The 20,259-nt window shown below is 33.5% G+C and overlaps 1 protein-coding gene across 9 annotated transcripts in view; it reads right to left on the bottom strand.

The window, feature by feature from the left end:
* Window positions 1-445: 445 nt before the first annotated feature.
* The window catches only part of LOC124171365 (forkhead box protein P1-B), a 31,412-nt gene continuing 11,598 nt past the window's right edge, over window positions 446-20,259 (bottom strand). For 3 of the 9 annotated variants that reach the window (XM_046550533.1, XM_046550534.1, XM_046550530.1), the window contains 8 exons: window positions 19,583-19,763; window positions 18,181-18,391; window positions 16,743-16,787; window positions 15,673-15,749; window positions 15,429-15,530; window positions 9,372-9,496; window positions 8,807-8,982; window positions 770-993 (listed from right to left, as the gene is read on the bottom strand). In XM_046550533.1, the coding sequence (XP_046406489.1) occupies window positions 974-993; window positions 8,807-8,982; window positions 9,372-9,496; window positions 15,429-15,530; window positions 15,673-15,749; window positions 16,743-16,787; window positions 18,181-18,391; window positions 19,583-19,763 (937 nt within the window). In that variant the 3' untranslated portion in view covers window positions 770-973. Of the gene's footprint in view, window positions 994-3,032; window positions 3,195-8,806; window positions 8,983-9,371; window positions 9,497-15,428; window positions 15,531-15,672; window positions 15,750-16,742; window positions 16,788-18,180; window positions 18,392-19,582; window positions 19,764-20,259 lie in introns of those variants that run through there. The other 6 variants (XR_006867693.1, XR_006867692.1, XM_046550531.1 and 3 more) reach the window with 6 other exon arrangements.

Below are 20,259 nucleotides of genomic sequence, written 5' to 3'. Positions count from 1 at the left end.
TATTGAATCGGCAATATTTCCAGACTACGAATCAATTGAAAGAGCAAATGTAAATATTGCTATATTAAAAATACATTTCATAGGCAAATATGGAGGAGAATAATATAATAGATGAGATTGTGCGAATAGACACATAACAGGCAAAATTTTAAATTCTAAAAATCACGTGCAAAATCAGCCCCGATAGCATGTCCAATTCATCATAAGACAAATCTATTTTAAAGTGATTGTCTTCTGTAATGTTTAAAATATTTTCTTATAGCACAAACCTACCTAGGCAATGATTTTGAAAAAAAATTCTCTTCAAACAAAGGTGGCAAGCAGTTAAATACCAATAATTGGCATACGAGCAGTCAATACACAACATCATTAAAAAAATAACGCACAACTGAAAATTGTGTTCATAATCTGAGGAGAGGTAGGATAACGAAATGAATACAAAATGTAATTTTTTTCCTTCCTTAGTATTATTTTTCAAAACATACATATAAAACGGTTCTTCAAGAGCTTCTTCACTTAGTTACACAATGATCATAGGTCTTCTAGAGAATTTCATGATAGATGTACTCACAACACATCATGATAATATATTGTTATACTTGAAGGAATTTTTTTTTTGGAAAACATGATGTACATAAAACAATGAGCTCCTGAGGATAAGTATTGCATGTCAAATTGAGTTCAATTTGAAGAACGTACAGTCTACAGCTCAATTTATGTACACTTTACAACATAAAAAAAACATTAAAACAATGTCAATGGTTGTGTCATGGTTGAGGGGTGGGAGGCAAAAATTTCGTTGGTTGATGAACCTTAAGAATGACAGGCTGCAAAGAGATGTCTGAGGGAATATGATATTTGCAAAAAATTAGTCTGTGACATGTTCAACAATGGAACTTTCATGTGATTTTGAGGTCCAAACACTGCCTGCTCACACCTTGGTCAGCAAGAGGCATTGATCCATCTGCTCCTGTCACACCACTGCCGCCATCACTAAAAAAAGCCAAAGAGAGAGCTTAAAATATGTCACCCAAGGGGTTTTTAAATAAATAATGGATCCAAAAAATTAACCACAAATCACTAACATAATTTCACTGCCACATAAAAATGGCCTTTATGTGACTTTATGTCACAAATTACACAAATGACAAATTTGACTGAAAAAAGTAAAAATACAAAAAATATACTTTTTGAATTTATTGAGAGTTTTATGAACAACCCAACTAAAGAAGATGAACTTAAGACTTAAAACGATTTTCTCAGTTAATTCTTTGGCACTGGTGACCACAGCTGAACAAAGAAAATTCTCAATTTATCAATAGAAATTACAGAAACAATAGAAAAATCATATGAAGCTCAACAAAATATAATCACAAAAACCTGCCTCATTTTTTGGGGGGTATAAAGGCTATGACAACACAATTCTGTTCAATATTCAAAATGACCAAATGCAAGTAATCTAGTCAAATACTTCTCTCAGATTCTGAGAATGATGGCAAATGATTATACATAGTCACATAAACTTCTTATGCCTCAAGATTAGATAAGGCCATTAAATGAAATGCAATAAAAAATTATCTTGAAAAACATACCTAAAAGTTTTACTTTCATTAGTTTTTAGTAGTAATTTTGAAGGTAAAACAAATATTCATTTCACCTTATGAACTCCAAAAATATGCAAAAAATGTTCCAAGAAGGTAGCAACTAAGCATGAAGCTAACTTCTATTCCTCAATATATTTTAGCATGTAACACTCGCGAATAAGGACCAAAAATAATTTTTAAACAAATATACAATGATGAACAGAGATTTGAGGCAGAATTTAAATTATTCACATCAAAAGTACCAGCCTCATGTGTAACAATTTACCTTCATTACAGCAAGCAAGAGTAATATAGAGCTCATGCATTACATTAAAAAATGATTGACATTCTCAGATTGTTTCCTTAGATAAGTATCAATACAGTAGCCAGAAAATTATTTCAGATACGGGTTTGGCTTACTTAGAGAGAGTGAAGTATTTTGGGAGTTCATTTGGGGGGACACCTAAGATTGTAATACATCCCATACATCAAGGGGAACGGGGGTTGAACCCCTTGACTATATCTGCTAGCTATGACCTTGATAAATATCATCTTAAAAATTCGATTTGTTATTTTTTATAGTTGGAATATGGAGTATCATTAAAAATTAAATGGTCAATAAGGTTAGGGCAATTCATAATAATTAACATCACTTGAAGTAATTTGAATATATAAGGTGCTTAACATGAAGCACTGAACACAAGCATGTCATTTCAATCAGGGAAAAGCATTTGACCACCACACACTAAATATTAAGGCAATGATTTTTAGTCATCACATCAGAGTAACTTTCCATTTGAGTGAATTCTAATAAATTTCATATTCTAGTAACCAAAAGAATAATAGGTATGGGGCCATTATTAATGTAGCATCCAAAAATACAAAAAAAAAAATTCAATCATGATGTAATATAAATAGTGATAAAAATACTGCAAATCAATACTAAATTAATAAAAATATTTGCAACCAAAATTTATTATGCAACAGAGATAGCAAAAACTAATGGATTTTGATAAGTATTTGCTCTTCCCACGAGATAAATTTTTACATTTAAAAAATAATAGGTGTCTTCCGGGGCTAAAATTTTGACCTTTTCTTACTTAATGAACAGGAGCAGAACAGAAAAGCTTCATATTATTTAACAGGCCTACCGGAAACTGACAATCTAATCACTTTAGTCACCATTATATATTTTGATTCATAAAATTCATCTACTTCCACATAAAAAAACATTTAAGGCTGACACAAAGAAATTGTTACAAGTGCTATTGAAGAGCATAAATATCATGAAATTGTAAGCAATGAAAGGACACTCATCATGAATATGAAATTACCTAGAGAAAAAAACTGGGCGATATTTTTATCACAGCTAACTACAGTTAATTACACCTCTAAGATAAGTTCACATTAATAACAAATAAAATTATCAAAGTAAATCATTGGACATACTAATCATTCATTGATGCAAGAGCCAATAGTCGGATAAATGGTTGTAAAGAGCATCATATCCTCAGATCATGCCAATGGTCAAGTGCTGTGTTGGTCAAGTACGCCATCCCTTGAACATCATTCCACCTATCCACAGAGAGGCTGGAATGAAGTTCCTTTACTCTGTCAAAGGGATCAAAGGGGAAACTAAGTTTTCATAAGCACCAATATTTCTTATTCCCAGACAATTGTACCATTAAAAGAAAACTCACACATATATATTTTTCATAAAGAAAGATATCACTTTCAGAGCAAATACTTTCATCTCAATAACAAGGTAGATGGGCAACGATAGACAGCTCACAAAAAGTACTATGTGATAATCATTTAGTGATACTAAAGCTGGCACTAATGAACTCTGGCCTTCATGAGAATAATGTTCTGAGACAAATACATTTTTCAATGCATAGAGCTAGGAAGTGCATGAAAGACAAGGAAGATTATACTTCGGGCTCCTTACATTAATGCTAAATGCAGTTTTAACAAATATTGGCTGACAAATAAGTTAAAAAACATAGAACCCAAAGGGGAAAATTGTGGTTGTAAGTCCCATACTCTCATTCAACAATATTTGCCATGGATTTAACGATTAATTTTATAAATAAGCCATAAAAATATAATGGAGAGAATAAGTCAGAATTCATATTATAAAATTTAATATCAATGGAAAATTATTAAATGTTTCCAATAAATGCACTTTTAAGCAAAAAATAATATGAAACCATTTGTAAAAATTCAGATGATTAAAACACCAAGAACCCCTTCAGTTAATTATATCATATCAATTTTAGAGCGTGTGCCTAAAAATATCTTAAAAGATGGCAAAATTATTCGGATTATACCACAGATTTAAAGATTTAATAGTAAAATAAACATAGCATACCTTTTTGGAACATTTATCATGCACTTATGATGCTAATGACATGAAAGTATCACTCAGAGGAAATGTCAAAGAAATGAGGCAGTTCACAGGAACATGTATACTACCAAAATTGAGACTGATTAGAAAAGTAGAAACTGAAACCCATTTTAAAATCAGAGGCAGACGTTTATGTACCTGCAATTATAATTTATTCGTTAAACAAAAAATTCAAAGTGATTGTAAATAATATTCATAAAATAAGATCAATCAACTCAGAAAAAGAGCCTAAAACTTCACTCTATAAAGAGTTACATGTTATAAACTCACATTTAGCTGTAAATATATATAGGTATATATATTTATATAAATATATATAATATTCCCCTTAAAGTAATTGCAACTTATGCAATAACTCCAATGAAAATGCTTTTCTCAGGCACTTCATCTCCTAGCGGGCATTATCATCTTCATAATGATTTACTCATATTCTTCTTCATTGGGCATTTTTCCAATGTCCACAACATGGAGCTTCATCCATTTTTTGATATTGTTCTCAGCATTCTCAGCATACTTGTTTCCAATTGCCATATTCACAGATTCTTTCATCAGTGGACAAGTTTTTCACCTGTCTACACATGCTGGCAATTTCTTTCTCAAATTTTTGGTCGTCAAAAATGACAACCAAGAGTAAATCAAGCAATAAGAGAGAGAAAAATAGAAAGCAAAATGCAAAAAGACTATTTTAAAGAGGTAATTAGAAAAATTTCTACCGCTATGACATGAGAAAATGTTTAGGCATGCAGGTATATTATGAGCATGAAATTTGAAATAGAGAACGAAAGAATTACCTGAGCAAGCCTTCTTGACTGCCAGTACACTCCCAAATTATTCTTGGATTTCCATGTTTAAAGGACCCTGACCAAGTCACAAGCATTCACACAATTCTCAACCAAATCATTCACTCTGAGCACCACATATAGAACGAAACAGCTACAACCATGATGGTAATTTTGACCACCAATTTACAATTATTAACAATGGAAACAAAAGAGAGAACCTATTAACCACTTCAAAATGGAGTGGTTACCAAAACAAGAAGCATTAGTTGAAAAATCATGCACATTTTGCTTCCTACAATCAAATACAATACATTATTCTCTAGTAGCTCAGTAACATAAATAATCAAACAAGAGTCATTTCCCTGCATAAAAGGAAATGGAGAGGAGATTGATATAAAATGAAAGAGAAATTCATTTCTCTATCGAGGATGAAAAGTTGAAAAACACTTTGAACACAAAATAGTCTACAGTCCTCATGAAGAAGTAAGAGAGATGTGAGAGAAGTAAGAAGAGAAAACAAAGAAGTAAGATAGAGACGAATAAATTCCTTTTTTAATTGTCCTCCCAAGTAAAGAAAATAAAATGGTCATTTTCTCAGACCAGAAATCGTAATACATTAAAATTATTTGGCAGATGAAAGGAAAAGACAAGTTACGATGAAGAAAAAATCCTCATTCACTCTGTTTCTAGCAAGTTTTAAATAAATAAAATGAAATTTTTCACCCACTTTCCATGAGTAAGTGATGTCATTTCATTCACGTGTTCAGGGAGGACTGCTGATTGTAGGGAGGAATAACTCACAGGAGTGTACACAACAATCCACATGAGGCTAACACGCAAGGCTGAGGAGTAGCTGAGAATCGGTGATTTTCTGGGCATGTGTTTGTGATGTCATCAACTTTTCTGCAAAAGGGCTAGGACTTTTTTTTATAGCAAATAGCTACAGCATTAGGCAAGGGATCGAAAAGTGATTATCATGGGTCTCTTCATTTTTCAAACTCTATGTTTACGGATATTAAAACATAATTGGTGAACGAGACCACACTCTAAATTGGTTGACAGAAGTTTTCAATGGAAACACCCTAGCTAACATGGGATTAAGACTTCATTCAGGGAGGGCATATTAGAGGTATTAACTTGGTTGAATAAGGAGAACTTCAAATTTTACGCTTTGGGATTGATATGCAAAAATTCTTCCCCATAGATTTTAAATGTGACATCAATTTCTGGAAATGAGTCAAAGATATAATTTACATAGAAATACTGGCAAATTCCCATGACCTAAACGGAAATTTACTTGTGTTTCCTTGAAAGTTTTCCTTTCCGCAAACTATTTTCAAACTCTTTGATGATTGCCATACGCCTACTGCAATGAAATAGAATGGGTTTGACCTACACTCAATCAAAAACATAGTTCCACAGCAGCTAGCACTATGAGCATTACTGAAATATCCCATTTGAATTACTCTAAGGTCCCACAGAAACTGAACTACATTTTAATAAAGCTGACTGTGAACAATTATAATAGCTCCATAATACCCTCATGGGGTGGGCTACATGGAAAAACCATAATTATTCTTCTACTTGGAAGAGAAAGCAACTGAAATCATAACTTTCAAAAGTAAACTCACATTGAAAATTTCAACGACCTAAATACATATTTACTTTTCATGCTTTTCAAAATGGTTAATGCTAAACTAATTCATATGTTTCAAGGTTTGCACAAATTTAATAAGGCATTTTAAGACAGCAATGAATGCATGTAAATTTCGACTATCTTACCTGGCTGATGAAAAAAAGCAAATTGCATACCGTTTATACCTTTCCATTCTTACCTTCAATAAGGATTCACCCAACCCTTTCCAATGGTATCATTTATACAAGACAATAAGACCAATATTTGTAAAAATGCCTGAATCCAAACATGGTCATAATGAATAGAAAGATAAGCTTCTTGAGTTACTTAACCACAACACAGTTGCTATGATTACAGAAATTCAAAATTTGAATCTCAGTTTAAGGTATTCATTAAAATATAAACCAGAGATAAATACACTCATCCTTCATTTCAGAGTCACTCCAGTTACAACAGTGCATTAAAGAGACAGGCTCAAAACTAGTTTTATTTTCAAAGGAATAAATAAAATAGAGCCAGATAGCCAACTATATTGGATGCCAGTGTGGCTATTACAGGCACACTTGGAGGTTTAGGTAATGCATCTAATTAGGGAAATTAAGCATGAATGACAATTATTATAGTAATTTATGATGCATTCATGTTATTCCTTGTTGTGTCAAGATAACTTTAGGATTTTTAAGTTACTATGCAGTTACATTTGATAAAATAACTGCAGAAGATGGCAATAATACAGCATGTAGCCTTTCCTTCAGTGTATACTAATACAACCTCACCCCTTTTGGTCTAAAAAACTAGAGCAACTAATATATGAGAGATTATACCCCAGTTTTTCCAGCCTTGCCGCCTTACACCACGGGAATAACGGAAAGGATTAAAGGAATTCTAAAGACACTAAATCTCACACCAAGATATGAAGAAGAGAAGAAAATTAACGACCTTCTGTGAAACTATAAGGACAAAATTCTGGAACCACAACACAATGGAGAGTATGATATTCCTTGCATCCACAGCCAGAAGTAAGCGGGGAACACCAAGAAATCTGTCTCCACTCAATTGAGCAACCACTGCAAGATTTTCAGAAACAATCACTACCAGCAGTCAGCTGTCACAGCTTCTACAATCAGGGACATCAAATGACATAAATGATACACACGTCTTAGCCAAGGAAAAGTTTGATTTCTCCTCAACTCATCCAGGAGGCTTTTGAATTAGAAATAGTGGAAGAGAATTTTAATAGAGACCACTACACCATATCTGGAAGACTCCTGAGAGAAAACAAGCCTATATCAAGGTGACAAATGCCTATGGGGTCCTTGACTCCTAGCAAAAATTGGAATTCATCAAAAGAATTCGGTGGAGAGAAGTAAAGGTAATTCACGAAACAGTCTTATTTGCTCATATATGAAAAATAAGCAAACACCAAAGTTGGCCCCCAGTGTCATGGTTTTTGATACGATTTGAAAAGTGGGTACATAATTTATTTGTTCAGGGAGAGCCATTCATTGAGCGAAGGAATTGCCCGCAATAGCAGAAGCAACATTGAGCCACACTTGGTCGAAGAACAAGGCTGAGGGGTGGAGAAGCGGCGACACTTGGGATGAGCTTGAGACATCATCAACTTATCAGCAAAAGAAAAGGTCTCAGTTTTTGAATTTCCAGAGAAAAAATGAAAAGTTTTACCATGAAATTAATAAAGATGAGAACATAATCACTGACAACAGCATGGGATTTTTTAATCATTAAGATTCCATCTAACATTGTAGATTACCTTGAAGCAGAAGGCTTATTGCCACAAACATGCCTTAATTAATGCCATTGAAAATCTAAGCATTATGCCTCACCCGAAAAATCCATTGAAATGTATTAGGAATGTAAAAATTTCGAGAAAGGGTAATGTAATCACTCCAAGAGAAATCTAAATGAGAAATATGCATACCTAAGTCTCATGACCAGCTGTTGGTCTCTGTGCGAACAGGGTGGGTTTCTATAGATTTTTGCAACAAGGAACACGTGGAACATTATTTTGACCACTTGCATACGAGTGAAATTATAAAAATATTCATCAGCATGGAATTAAAATCGCTGTTTCTATTTCTTTGACAGATGACTGCCTGCTTGCTGGCTCTAAATGTAGGTCAACTGACAAACTCAAGTAAGGCGGGACTCACTAAAAAGCACTTTTGATGCACTGAGGGGAAACTGCTGTGCCTATCAGAAGGATGGATAATTACAGGATCTCCAGTAGTCATCACTTAACATTATGTGCAAACAAAAAAATAATATCTTTGCCTAAGTCAAAACCCGGTCTACAAGAAGCAGCTATGCTTGACAACAACCACGAATACAAAGAACAAAAAAAAAATTAGAAATATTGTTGAAATGGAAAAGTGCTTACTGTGCTGAGAGGTGGGGTGGAGTGGGTGATGGGGTGGGGTCATATTTCCGTGGTCGCCCTCGTGACAGATGTCGTCGCTTGACAAACTCTGCGTCATCCACCATCCAGAAGGAGCCAAAGTCGTCTTCATAGCGCACAAAACACTTGTGCAGTGACAGATTGGTGCGGATCGCGTTCTGTACACATAGACCACCAAGAAAGAGAGGAGAGTAAAAAGACAGTTTAAGAAATAAGATAAAAACAAACTTTCCCACTTCTAGTTGCCTGCCAAGCAAGACATTTTTTCTTTAATTACCTTTATCCACCTCGTGCACATCTTGGCTGAATTTTCCCATTGCGACCATTGAGCCATTCATTCACACCCATACTCAACCATGGACACGCACACAAAAAAACCAAACACACAGCACGCACCCAAACAATGGCAGATAAATTGGAAAGAAAGCAATGAGATGTAAAAAAACATATAGAAAAGAGGAGAAAAGGAGATAAAAATTTGAGAATGAGGAAAAATTCAAACCAAAATGTTTGTTTGAAGGAGCTATATTGGAGTTTTAGACCATACCCAGTCGTGCACCGTTGGGGTCGTCGTTTGTAAAATTCCAGTTCATCCACAGTCCATACTGCGCCTTTCACGTTCTCCACCCTCATGAAACATTTGTGTAGAGATAGGTTGTGTCGCACTGCATTCTATACAAAATAATACACATACAAGTAAGCACCGCAAAATAAAAATTACAAACAGCTAAAAATATATTTTGGTAGTTCAACAGTTGAAATTTTGAGAGCAAAATATGGTACACATTCCCAAATAAGCATAGCAAGAAAAAACTGGCAGAGTTAAAAGCTTTTGGCATGCATCAGTAGTCAAATTATGAATCCTAAAGCTTAAATCAACAATTTAGAAACACTATTAATTATCTAGAGGCTGTCATTGTTTTATTTGCATTTTTTAATGATTTAAAAGTGAATTGATCAGTTAAATCAACTCAAATTATATTTAAATATATAATATTAGTACACACAGAAAAAATACAAAAACATGAATAAAGAGCTTTTTAAGGAAATGAATGCCTGGAATACTAATTAGATGGGTCCTGACTTCAATGATGTATTTGAGGAAAAAATTAAACAAAAGTAACATGCCTTATAAAAAAACTTCAGAGAACATAATCATTATTTTTCATTGGAAACTCCCTTAAAAAGATTTATGTTACAACAATCACTTACTAGACAAAAAAATATTCAGAAAATAAAATCTTAAATTTTGACCCTAAATAACATAGGTAATTCTGTCCCATTCCAATTAATTGTGCAATGACCTTGGAATCAAAAGCCATAAAAATGTGTAAAATAGCAGATTTTTAATTCAGGGTATAATAAGTGCACAGCTTTAAATATGTAGAAGCAGCAAAAAAGATAATGTTTAAATGAAGTTGAAAAGCCTATTTCCTACAGCAAGAGAAAATTTGCAATAATTATAACAGCTTTCATGCAACTATTTTTGTTGACTAGTATCTGCACATATAGAGCAAAAGGAAATTACTACAAAATGGAAAGCACCAAAAAAATTCTTTGCTTGTTAATCAATGGTGGAGGAAAACACTGTTTTTTTTAAACCAATATGTGCATAGAGCTGCAAAAGATCAAAATCATTAGAAGCATTTTTATTTTTTTTAATAGCCATATACGTCATGAGCAATAAAACTTTAAAAATCACACAATAAAAGGATGAGAAAACCTAATTATTGACAAAAGTAGGGAGAAATAATTCTCCAAAGCCCAAATTAGTACTAAAAAGTGTCGAGTTAAGAGAAAATTGCTAGACCAATCAAAGAACATCGTGAGCCTCATGTTTCATGAGGGGCAAAAATTAAATGAATCGCCACCATCACCATAACCACTAATTTCATAATGATTCTCCCCTATTCAAAAAGTTTTCTTTGATAAGAGCTAAATTGCAGGTGCATCATTTACAACATGAACTGCATGCAAAGTATATCAGCCCTTCACAAAATTTCATTAGGACAAGTAACTAACAATTGATCATGCCTTACTTGAGAATGACAATTTTCTCTTAAAGGTATGATAAATTTAAACAAAAACTAATTGATATACCCTTTTTCCCAAGGTTATCTTACAAACTATACATCAAAAATCAATGCAATAATTATAATATAGCATCTCATTTGCAAATACAGGCCCATTTAGACTGATTACATCTAATGATAAATAAACTTAGCTAGGAAGTAGTTAACCCATTCATATTTGTAAATATAATAAAAATAACTCACTTTAAGCATTCACTTATTTGAATAATGGCAATTATATATTCTAAGTGACCTACCAAGACATACTGAGCTAACTATTATACATGCTTTTACTGGTTCTCCTTAGAGTCTAATAGCAAGCTATCTTTTTAAACTAATTATGCCAGCAGTCAGAACTAACTTGTGCTGCCACAAAATTGGAGCCTTTATCATCATCTCAAATGCATGCATGGCCTAAGGCTTTTCAAAGTACTTTTAGAACTATGATAAGAACCTGATTTTAGGCAGAAAATAATAAAGTGTGCAGTAAAGAAGTATGATTTACCAATGTAAATCACACAAAACCTCATTAGGACAAATAAGACAAAAAACTAACAATTGGCCATGCCTTACATGAAAGAAAACCTATATATAAGGACTTGAACCATTGGATGTGCTGATTTTTAATGCTAAAAAAAATCTTGCATTGTTGTTTCACAATTTCTGACAACACATTTTGCTTAGGAAATTACTCACTTTCTACAACATTTTCAAATCAGTTGACTCCCATTAAAAACTATTGTAATAACAATATGTAATTAAATATAGCATATGGCTGAAAAATTTAAAGAAGTTCAGTAGACTAGGGCAAAAATTATGCTTGAGTGTAAAAGTACCTACATGAAATACTCCTAACAGCAAAATTACTCTAACAAACCTTTGTCAATTGATATTTAAGAGAAAAAAGGAAAAATTAAAGAGACTGGCAAAGGTTGAACTGAGCTAATTAAATCTTACAAATAAACTTATATTTTGCTCTCACTCCTTGTGAAAAAAAAATCATTTCCCTTGATTAAAATGTTCTTTTGATTATTGTTTACAAAATTTCTTCACATAAAAAGACAATAAAAACACAAATTAAAAGTCAAATGCTTGATTCAAAGTTAAAATCTATTCCAGATGGGATTAATTCACAAGGCTTTTATAACACTTAGAGATAGACTTATCATTCATTACCCTTCAAAACTGGTACATACACAAATTTATGAATGGTTTTCAAGGCAGTCTTGGTTGAGAATACATAAAAGAAAAGGAAGCAGAAGGAATGCTGGCGGGAGTTTATCCCTCCACTGAGGGTATCTTTGCTCCACATTTCCTGCTGTGCATTCCTCCTTCTTATATGCAATCCTTCCTAAAATATGCAATCCATCCTTTGATAACGTGTTTTTGACTGTTTATAATGCAATGGATAGTTGAATATTATTGTCATAAACCCTCAAATGCGGAGTTGCTACAGTCGATTCAAATGGTCATGGTAGTCGTAGCATTCACATCATACCTTCCTCAAAAACTTAAATAAACACTCCCTTACCAATCAATTTAATACTTGAGGATGTGTGAGTAAGCTGTAGTAAAACCGTACAGTAAGTATGAAAACCTAATATTAACAAAAATTATTAGCATCCAAAGCAATCGGCAGGAGAATTAGGTTGACATGGTAGCTACAGTGCTAGGTCCCCATCCCTAGGGCCTGTGTTTGAACCTCGGCAGCAGGAGAGGTTTTCACATCAAGTCTAAAACTCTACTGGGAAGCTATAAAAGAAAACGCTTAAAATAAATTATTTTGACGCAAAAACTTTGCAATGGGACCATATTGAGGTAACCGTAAGGAACAAGGAAGTACCTACAAGTCGCTTCTCATCATGCCTTCTTCCTGAACACAAGTAGCCCTTACCGATCAATTCAATACTTGAGGAAGAAACCAACCAACACACTTCCGTCAAGGAACTGTAGCATCAGAGAGCACAATGAAACAAAATGGACTTGAGCTCCCGTCTCTAGCTGGGTCTGCAAAGTCATCAAGCTGGTGGAAAACATTTACTCACAATATTATGTTCAAATAACAGCAGGAGAGCAAAAATTAATCATAAGGCTGAGCAAAAAATGTCTCAACTTTACATCACCTCTACCAGAATCAACTGCTTCCTAAATCTTGGAGAATACAGGATTCAAATTAAAAAAGTTATGTCGTAATGAACCCGTTAGTTGCGGATAGGCAGCCAGTTAATAGCATCCTTCCATCACTGGAAATAATCTTTGATGTATTACTTTCACTTTAGAGCATTCAAATGCTGCAGAATGCCATAAAGGGACAGGTATGAATGAATTGGGTTGACAACGAGAACGGGGAAGTCCAGCACACCGGGTAATTTCCTTCACAAAGCATACCTAGCATGCTAACCCACAATGATCTACACCATTGCTATATGCACCTTGTGATGTCAGCATGAACATGCAGGGGAAACGACAATGCATGAGAAAGAGGAAGAAAAGAATTCATCTTACAACAAAAACTACAGAAAGTACCATATCACTACCACATACTTTCAAAATTGATTCACCAGTGAGAAAAACATTCAACAAAGAAATGCAAACAGTAAACAAAAAATTATCATAGCAAGAGGTGAATATGAGTGGAATATATATATTATTAAGAAGTGAAGAGGAGGAAAATTTTCTTCACAAAAATGCAATTCCTGGAATAAACTTAGGAATGGTTGTAAAAAAAAGTCAACATTATTTCATAATATAAAATGAAACTCAGAATGCAATTTGCGTCATATAACCCTTTGAGTCCTAATGCAGGAAAAATTGGTGGTCTCTCTTGGTAACACAAAAAATCATACACAACACTACAGCACAATTTATCTGTATCCCTGTCACCAATTAATGGTAAAAATTTCTATATATGTATGTACATACGAAAAGTGATGGTGATGAATATCACAGAGAAAGTATTGGAATACTCTAACAACTTCTAAGATTCATATCTTATACCAACTAATATGATTAAAGATTCATGATTAATACTTCACAAGAAGGTAATTATGGAAGTCAATGTAAGCACATGTGTATTTTGCACAGTTCATCCAAATTAAATATACAAAAGGGTGTAAAGTTAGGTATTGAAATGATAATTTACTCAATGCAAATATTCCGCAAGTATTTATATTTGTGAGACAAAACAGCACCGCATTCAATTTTTGCGCAGTACAGTGAAGTATAATTTCATATACATCCCCAAGGCCATTTATGCATTGCTATACCTATTTATTGTAGAATCAAATATTATCATGCTATTTATTTAGCTATTTATAAATATAATGGCTATTTATTAAATGAATTACCTATTTTCATTATAGAATTAAAAATTATCAAGCTGAATATTATCTCAATAATGAAAAATAACGAATTTATTAAATCATTGAGATTACCTCATTAAAGACCTACACATAGCACCTGGGGAATGCCAAAAGGGTTGCCTATGTCAAAGGATAACATTTTGAAGTAAGGGAAAACCAAAACTTGGCAAGTTAATGTGCCTTGAATTCAATCAACATTTGAGAGAAATTCTTCCAATTGTGGTTAGATTTGCATTTTTTTTCTAATGGATCCGCTTATGTGAATAACTCACAGTAGTGATTCTCATGAATATGACTGGCCGCATAATACAAATTTATTTTGCTAAATGATGGATCGCTCATAAGATTCATAACATTTTTAAGTTGTAAGTAAAAAGTTGATGAATCCATTTAATGCTAAAGAACTCTTTCCAGAAGTTATTCAGCTTTTGAATCTACTGCAGTTGGAAGAGCTAAATAATGGTACGTATTGAAATATATAAAAGTAATAAACTAGCGGCCCAAGAAGATTAAATCATAGGATAGGGGTGCAAATGAGCTTGGTGAATTCAGAATTAATTTAAAGAGAGCAATATCAGATTATTACGCAAGTAAAAGTGATAGCTTTCTCACCAAAGCCTAAAGTTATATTTTAAGGTTCAAGGGACCAGATCGGAGAATTGTTCATCATTTAATTATGCAATAGATACAAATCAGAAAATAAAATAGAGCTTCATATTTTTTCAATTAATGTTGAAAACATTCTCCTTTTGACCCTCATGGTTATCATGCTCACTAGTTGAACTTGGGTATGTCAATTCAAATTTGTGAAAATCTTCATCAAAATAAAAATTAATACACAAAAAAGTACTTTATAATTGCTATCTGAAAGCAAAAACTTTGATGAACATTCTTCTCTATTTTGCAAAAAAAACTCATTCCTTACAAAATTTAAAGTTACTCAATATTTTTACACTAACATATTTGGTTGAATATTCTAACTATACTGTAGACAACCAAGCCAACTGAGAAGAAAAACACTACCAGAACAGCAGTACTCATTCTTAGGAAAAAAATTTTACAGGCACTACATGTAAGGCTAGACAAAAATGAGACTACACCAGGTGGAACAGAAATGCATTAAACACTATATGAGCTCACACAGCTCTTTCACGTGTGAAGACACCATACCTTCCATGTAGCTGCATTTCGTCGAAAATAACAAAAGGTGTTTTGGAACCAGTTGTAGATTTCATTTAATGTAAGCTGTTTGTCTGGAGATTCGATAATAGCCTAGAAAGATACATCATAACAGTTGATGCATTCCAACATGCACATCATAATAGCTATTGCATTACAATAGATAAAAATAAATCAGTTGTATCAAACTCAATTTTCATAATTCCATTGGATATGAACAAAAATTAAAACTAACCTGACGAATTAATGATGCGTATGTAAAAGGCGGCCTTACATCCGCATTCTTATAAAACTCTCTATTTCTTTGTATTTCTGAAAAAAAAATAACTTTCATTAGTCAAAATGCAACCTAAAGCAGTTATTTTCCCAAATAAAACCATGACTTGAACACTTATGTCTGCAGTGACTAGTCTAAAGTCCATCAAAGATACAAGAGTGAATCACATTCTGGGGGTTATGAAAACACACAATTGGCAATGTAAAAACAATGGCAAGTAACACAGTACAACACTGATTGTTGTTTGATTGACTGCTCATTGGGTAAATCATCTACTGCATTCTTTCCCAGTCCACATAAACACTCCTCTAATATTCCTTTCCTCCTCTTCCATACCTATAAACTGCAAGTTTCAACAAAATGGATGCTAAAAATTCAGAAAAAGCATGACAATAAAATTGAATAAAAAATAGGGAAATTGATCATGAATGGATAGAATGTCATCCTCAATTATTTTCTTCTGAATGACTCCATTACAATGCATAATCAATGCTCCACTCTATGAACTAGTAATTGGTTGATTCCAAATTCTTGAGCTTGTAATCCTAATCCTGATCCTCTCATTTAAACTCTGATTCCATCAATTTAAAAGCAATCTCACTCTCAGTCAACTGAGGGATAATTAGGCTTTGGACCACAATTGTAAAGTTGAAAAATATTAACCAGCCCAAACACGGCTTGGTCTCATAAATTAACATGGACGCAGCAAATATTTGGTTATACTTAGAAATGCATCACATATACCAAACTAATCAAATTCAAAGAAGTGTTTTGTCTTCACCAGTATGAAGCAGAAAAACACACATGATTTCTGAGAAAACTGTCTTAGATATCAAGTATTGAAGGAATCAGAATCAGTTTTTCACCTTCAGATGTACTCAATTTTAATTCTGATTCTAGGCACATATAGAATCCGAATTAAAATTGAGTACATCTGAATCAAAGAGCAGAATTAAAATTAAAGGTGATCATGACTATTGGGTTCTCTAGGATTACAAATAAAAAATAATGAATTTATAGAAAATTACCTTGCTGGACATCAAGCCCTGCCCTCTCAAGCATATATGGAAGACCTGTGAAGAAACAAAGAATTTCTTAAGCTCCATGAAACTGAATAATACTATAAAACTTTAATAATATTAATAACTTTGAGCATTAAATTTAAAATTAATTTCAAGAATACTATGGCTTTGCAACGTGTAAGGATAATCAGCACTTTCTAAATATAGGCAACCCACATAACACCAAGAAAAATGATTTGGCTGCGTGTTGCATCACTTCAAACATTGCCTTTTGGAAGCCAAAATTGCAGAAAATTAAGTAGTTTTTTAACGAATTCTTTATAAATGTCTCAATGATTCTTTGGAAAGAAAAAAATTCTATAGAGAGGCCTAAACAATTGTAATTTTGAAATTCTGTACGAGTAGAAAATAATGCAGAGCCCCATTCAGGGAAAGACCAGAGAAAAATTTACTTATCACATAAACCAAGAAAATCACAATATCTTTGGCAATGCACACGCATTAAAGGCCCATCAACTTAAGATCTCAGGGGAACAGCTTACAAAACTCATACAACACATACTTTAACCCAAGGTAGGATCTTTTGGTAACCTTTCCACCTTGCTTATAACATTTGGAAATCATTAAATAGCTCAGATACCACAAAGCAACAAAAAGGGTTGAAGTAAAAATTTGGAAATGTACGTGATTCATTCCAAACTAATTTGTACGAAAGAATTAGTCTTACTAGCATATCGGTGGACTAGGTTTTTCCACTTAAAAATAGGAGAAGCTCCAATAAAGTTACATTTCATCAAAATGATTATTTCAGTTAATGCTTTCCAGAAAGTCTTTTAATTTTTAATTTGATACTTTGATGTTGTAAGAATAATACATAATACATACCTATAAAATTATTTACAATGTTATTTTAAAAATCCCACAGAAATTAGTTTTGCTACAAAACAAATACCATATATATCTGATTATAGTCCCACCTTTTTTCCAAAAATGCCCATGGAAAAAGTAAAGGGAGAACTATATTACAATGCAATTTTAAATTTTTTTTCCTAAAACTGACGGGAATTAGGGGGGGTACTATATTCAGAGGGAGACTATATTCGGAGAAATATGGTAAGCTGACAACAGAGACAAATTACCAAACCTGATACAGACCAATTTGAGCAAATAAGTAGAAAATTATTGGCAGAGTCATGGAATTTAATTGCTGATCAGAAAACTTAGGGCTACCAAAGGTTTCATGATGGTTTGACTCAGAAATAAATGGTACATGGCAATAACAACATAGCATAAATAATGTGCTTCAGAGAGACAACATGAAATACTACACATTAATTACTTTTACAAATTTCAACAAAGATCTATTAGATGATTAATAATCATAGAAAAGATCCACTTTCAGCACGGCTGAAGTAGACGTATACGTATTTCTGCAAGAACTCACCTCCAGCGAGACAAAGAGCTGATTTTTCGCTTATTCTCCTTCTTATTGGCCCCGTCATTGCAATGGAAGGAGGATGTAAGTCAGGCGACCTCACGGCTGAGACAATGGCCATTGATAAGGGTCCCATTTGACCAACACCACTTTTGACTATGTTTTGCGTTTGATGATTTAGAAGAGCTGATTGAAGTCCTATATCTGGTAATGCTGGCTTCTAGAAATAACGCAAAATGCAATTAAAGCAGCATCAAGATTGGACAAAAAAAATGACAAGTGATGAGGCACTCTTGCATTGCATGTATTGAGCTATTCCCGACCAAAATCAATATGAGATCCACAGCTTTGCTAAAGCTGAAATCACACAATTATTTTTTCCCAGCACTTTTTGAAGGATTTATTCAATGATAGCATAAATAAAAATAATTTTTAGATATGATCAGATTAACCTTCCATCAGGCGCAATGAATCTGACAGGCACAGCACGAGTCTTTTATTCATTTCCCCACGCCACTAGGTGGCATTGACCCTTAATGCTTATGAAAACTTTTCGTTTTGTCGCTCTATGCAGCCTTTCATTTTTCACACTTATGCCAACAGATCAGTGTCCAAATATTCAGCATAATTAAGCAAAATGATGGCACAACGAAGCAAAATAAAAGCATTATTAGATAAATAAGAGAGAAAATAAAAAACACTGATCCTGTAGAATTAACATGCTAAAATATATTACGTGTAAAAATACTTGATAGCCTAAAGAGCACATTAAATCGCACTTTGCTGAATCGGTCTGGGGCTGTATGACGTCATGTAAAGAGGTTTATGCATAGCAAGAAAGACATCATGTAAGTACTCGACTAGACTTATAATGGTGCTATGAACTTGAAAGGTAAAGATGAGCCATACTAAGAGTTAATAATGTTTCTTCACATCTGTGCCTGTCATGCACATTGGGCCTGAACTCAGCAATTCCAATATGGCACCTGACGAAAGGTTAAGAAATAAATTAGATGATAGAGATTTCCACTTTTTACATAACACCATCAACAGCGGCTGTTTGCCCAAGCAGCCACTGCACAGAGAACCAGGGGCGCAGCTAGGAACTAAGGCTCGGGGGGGTTTAGGTGTAACTAATACCGGGATGTGTGGGGGTATGTTATACCTACCAGGATAAGCGGTAGGTGCGAGATTAATAAATTGCGGAATTTTAAGATAAATGGTTGAAAATTGTTAGTTTTACGGCTTTCTGAGGGATATTTTATTAATCCTTACACTATTCTATTAGTAATATCAATCAAATTAAGCACAATGGATTAAACTGAAAAATTTCTCTAAGCTCTGGGGGGGTTTCATCCCCCAAAACCACCCCCTCGCTGCGCCACTGCAGAGATCATATTCTGATACTCACCACATCACTCTTGGGAGACTCCGGCGATTTCAGCTTTTTTGTCATGTGAAGATGCTTCATCATGGCTTGCAACCTATCTCTCTCCTTTTGTAGTTGCAACTCAAGCTGTGATACGACTTGCATTTGAACTCTTGCTTGGGCCGTAGAACGATCATCTAACACATGCTCCGTATTTAGATGCCTAGGAAAATTGAAAAATAGATTATAATAAAATACAGAAAGACGCTCACTAATATTCAACTCTCAACTTGAAAATTATTTTTAAAATCTGTAGATTACATTATCATAAATATGACTTGCAACATCTATATCATTAACAATTGATAGAGCTTGCAAATTTTTTATGCAAGATATATAACCTAACATGAAAGATATGCTAACAAAAATTTATCATAGCTCTGATATATGCATTATCTAGTGAAATAGAATCATGGTCAATCATTAAAAATACAACCCTGAATATTATAAACACCAGAAACAATTTACGAGCCAATTTTTGTTCTCTCAGTTTTCATTCTTGTTCCTGACAAGCTTAAAGACATGAAAATTTCTGAATGGAGTCAAAGAAAAGTAACATTATTACATGGCAACTGATGACATATTTCGACAGATGAAAGTCAGTACAGTAGACTCCCGATTATCCGGCTGCAGTTTATCTGTGTTGTGGCTTATCCATG

This window comes from Ischnura elegans, chromosome X, assembly GCF_921293095.1.
Source record: "Ischnura elegans chromosome X, ioIscEleg1.1, whole genome shotgun sequence".
In the NCBI taxonomy this organism is placed as follows: domain Eukaryota; kingdom Metazoa; phylum Arthropoda; class Insecta; order Odonata; family Coenagrionidae; genus Ischnura; species Ischnura elegans.
Note: the sequence above shows the minus strand (reverse complement) of the source record. Positions and strands in the feature narration are given on the sequence as shown.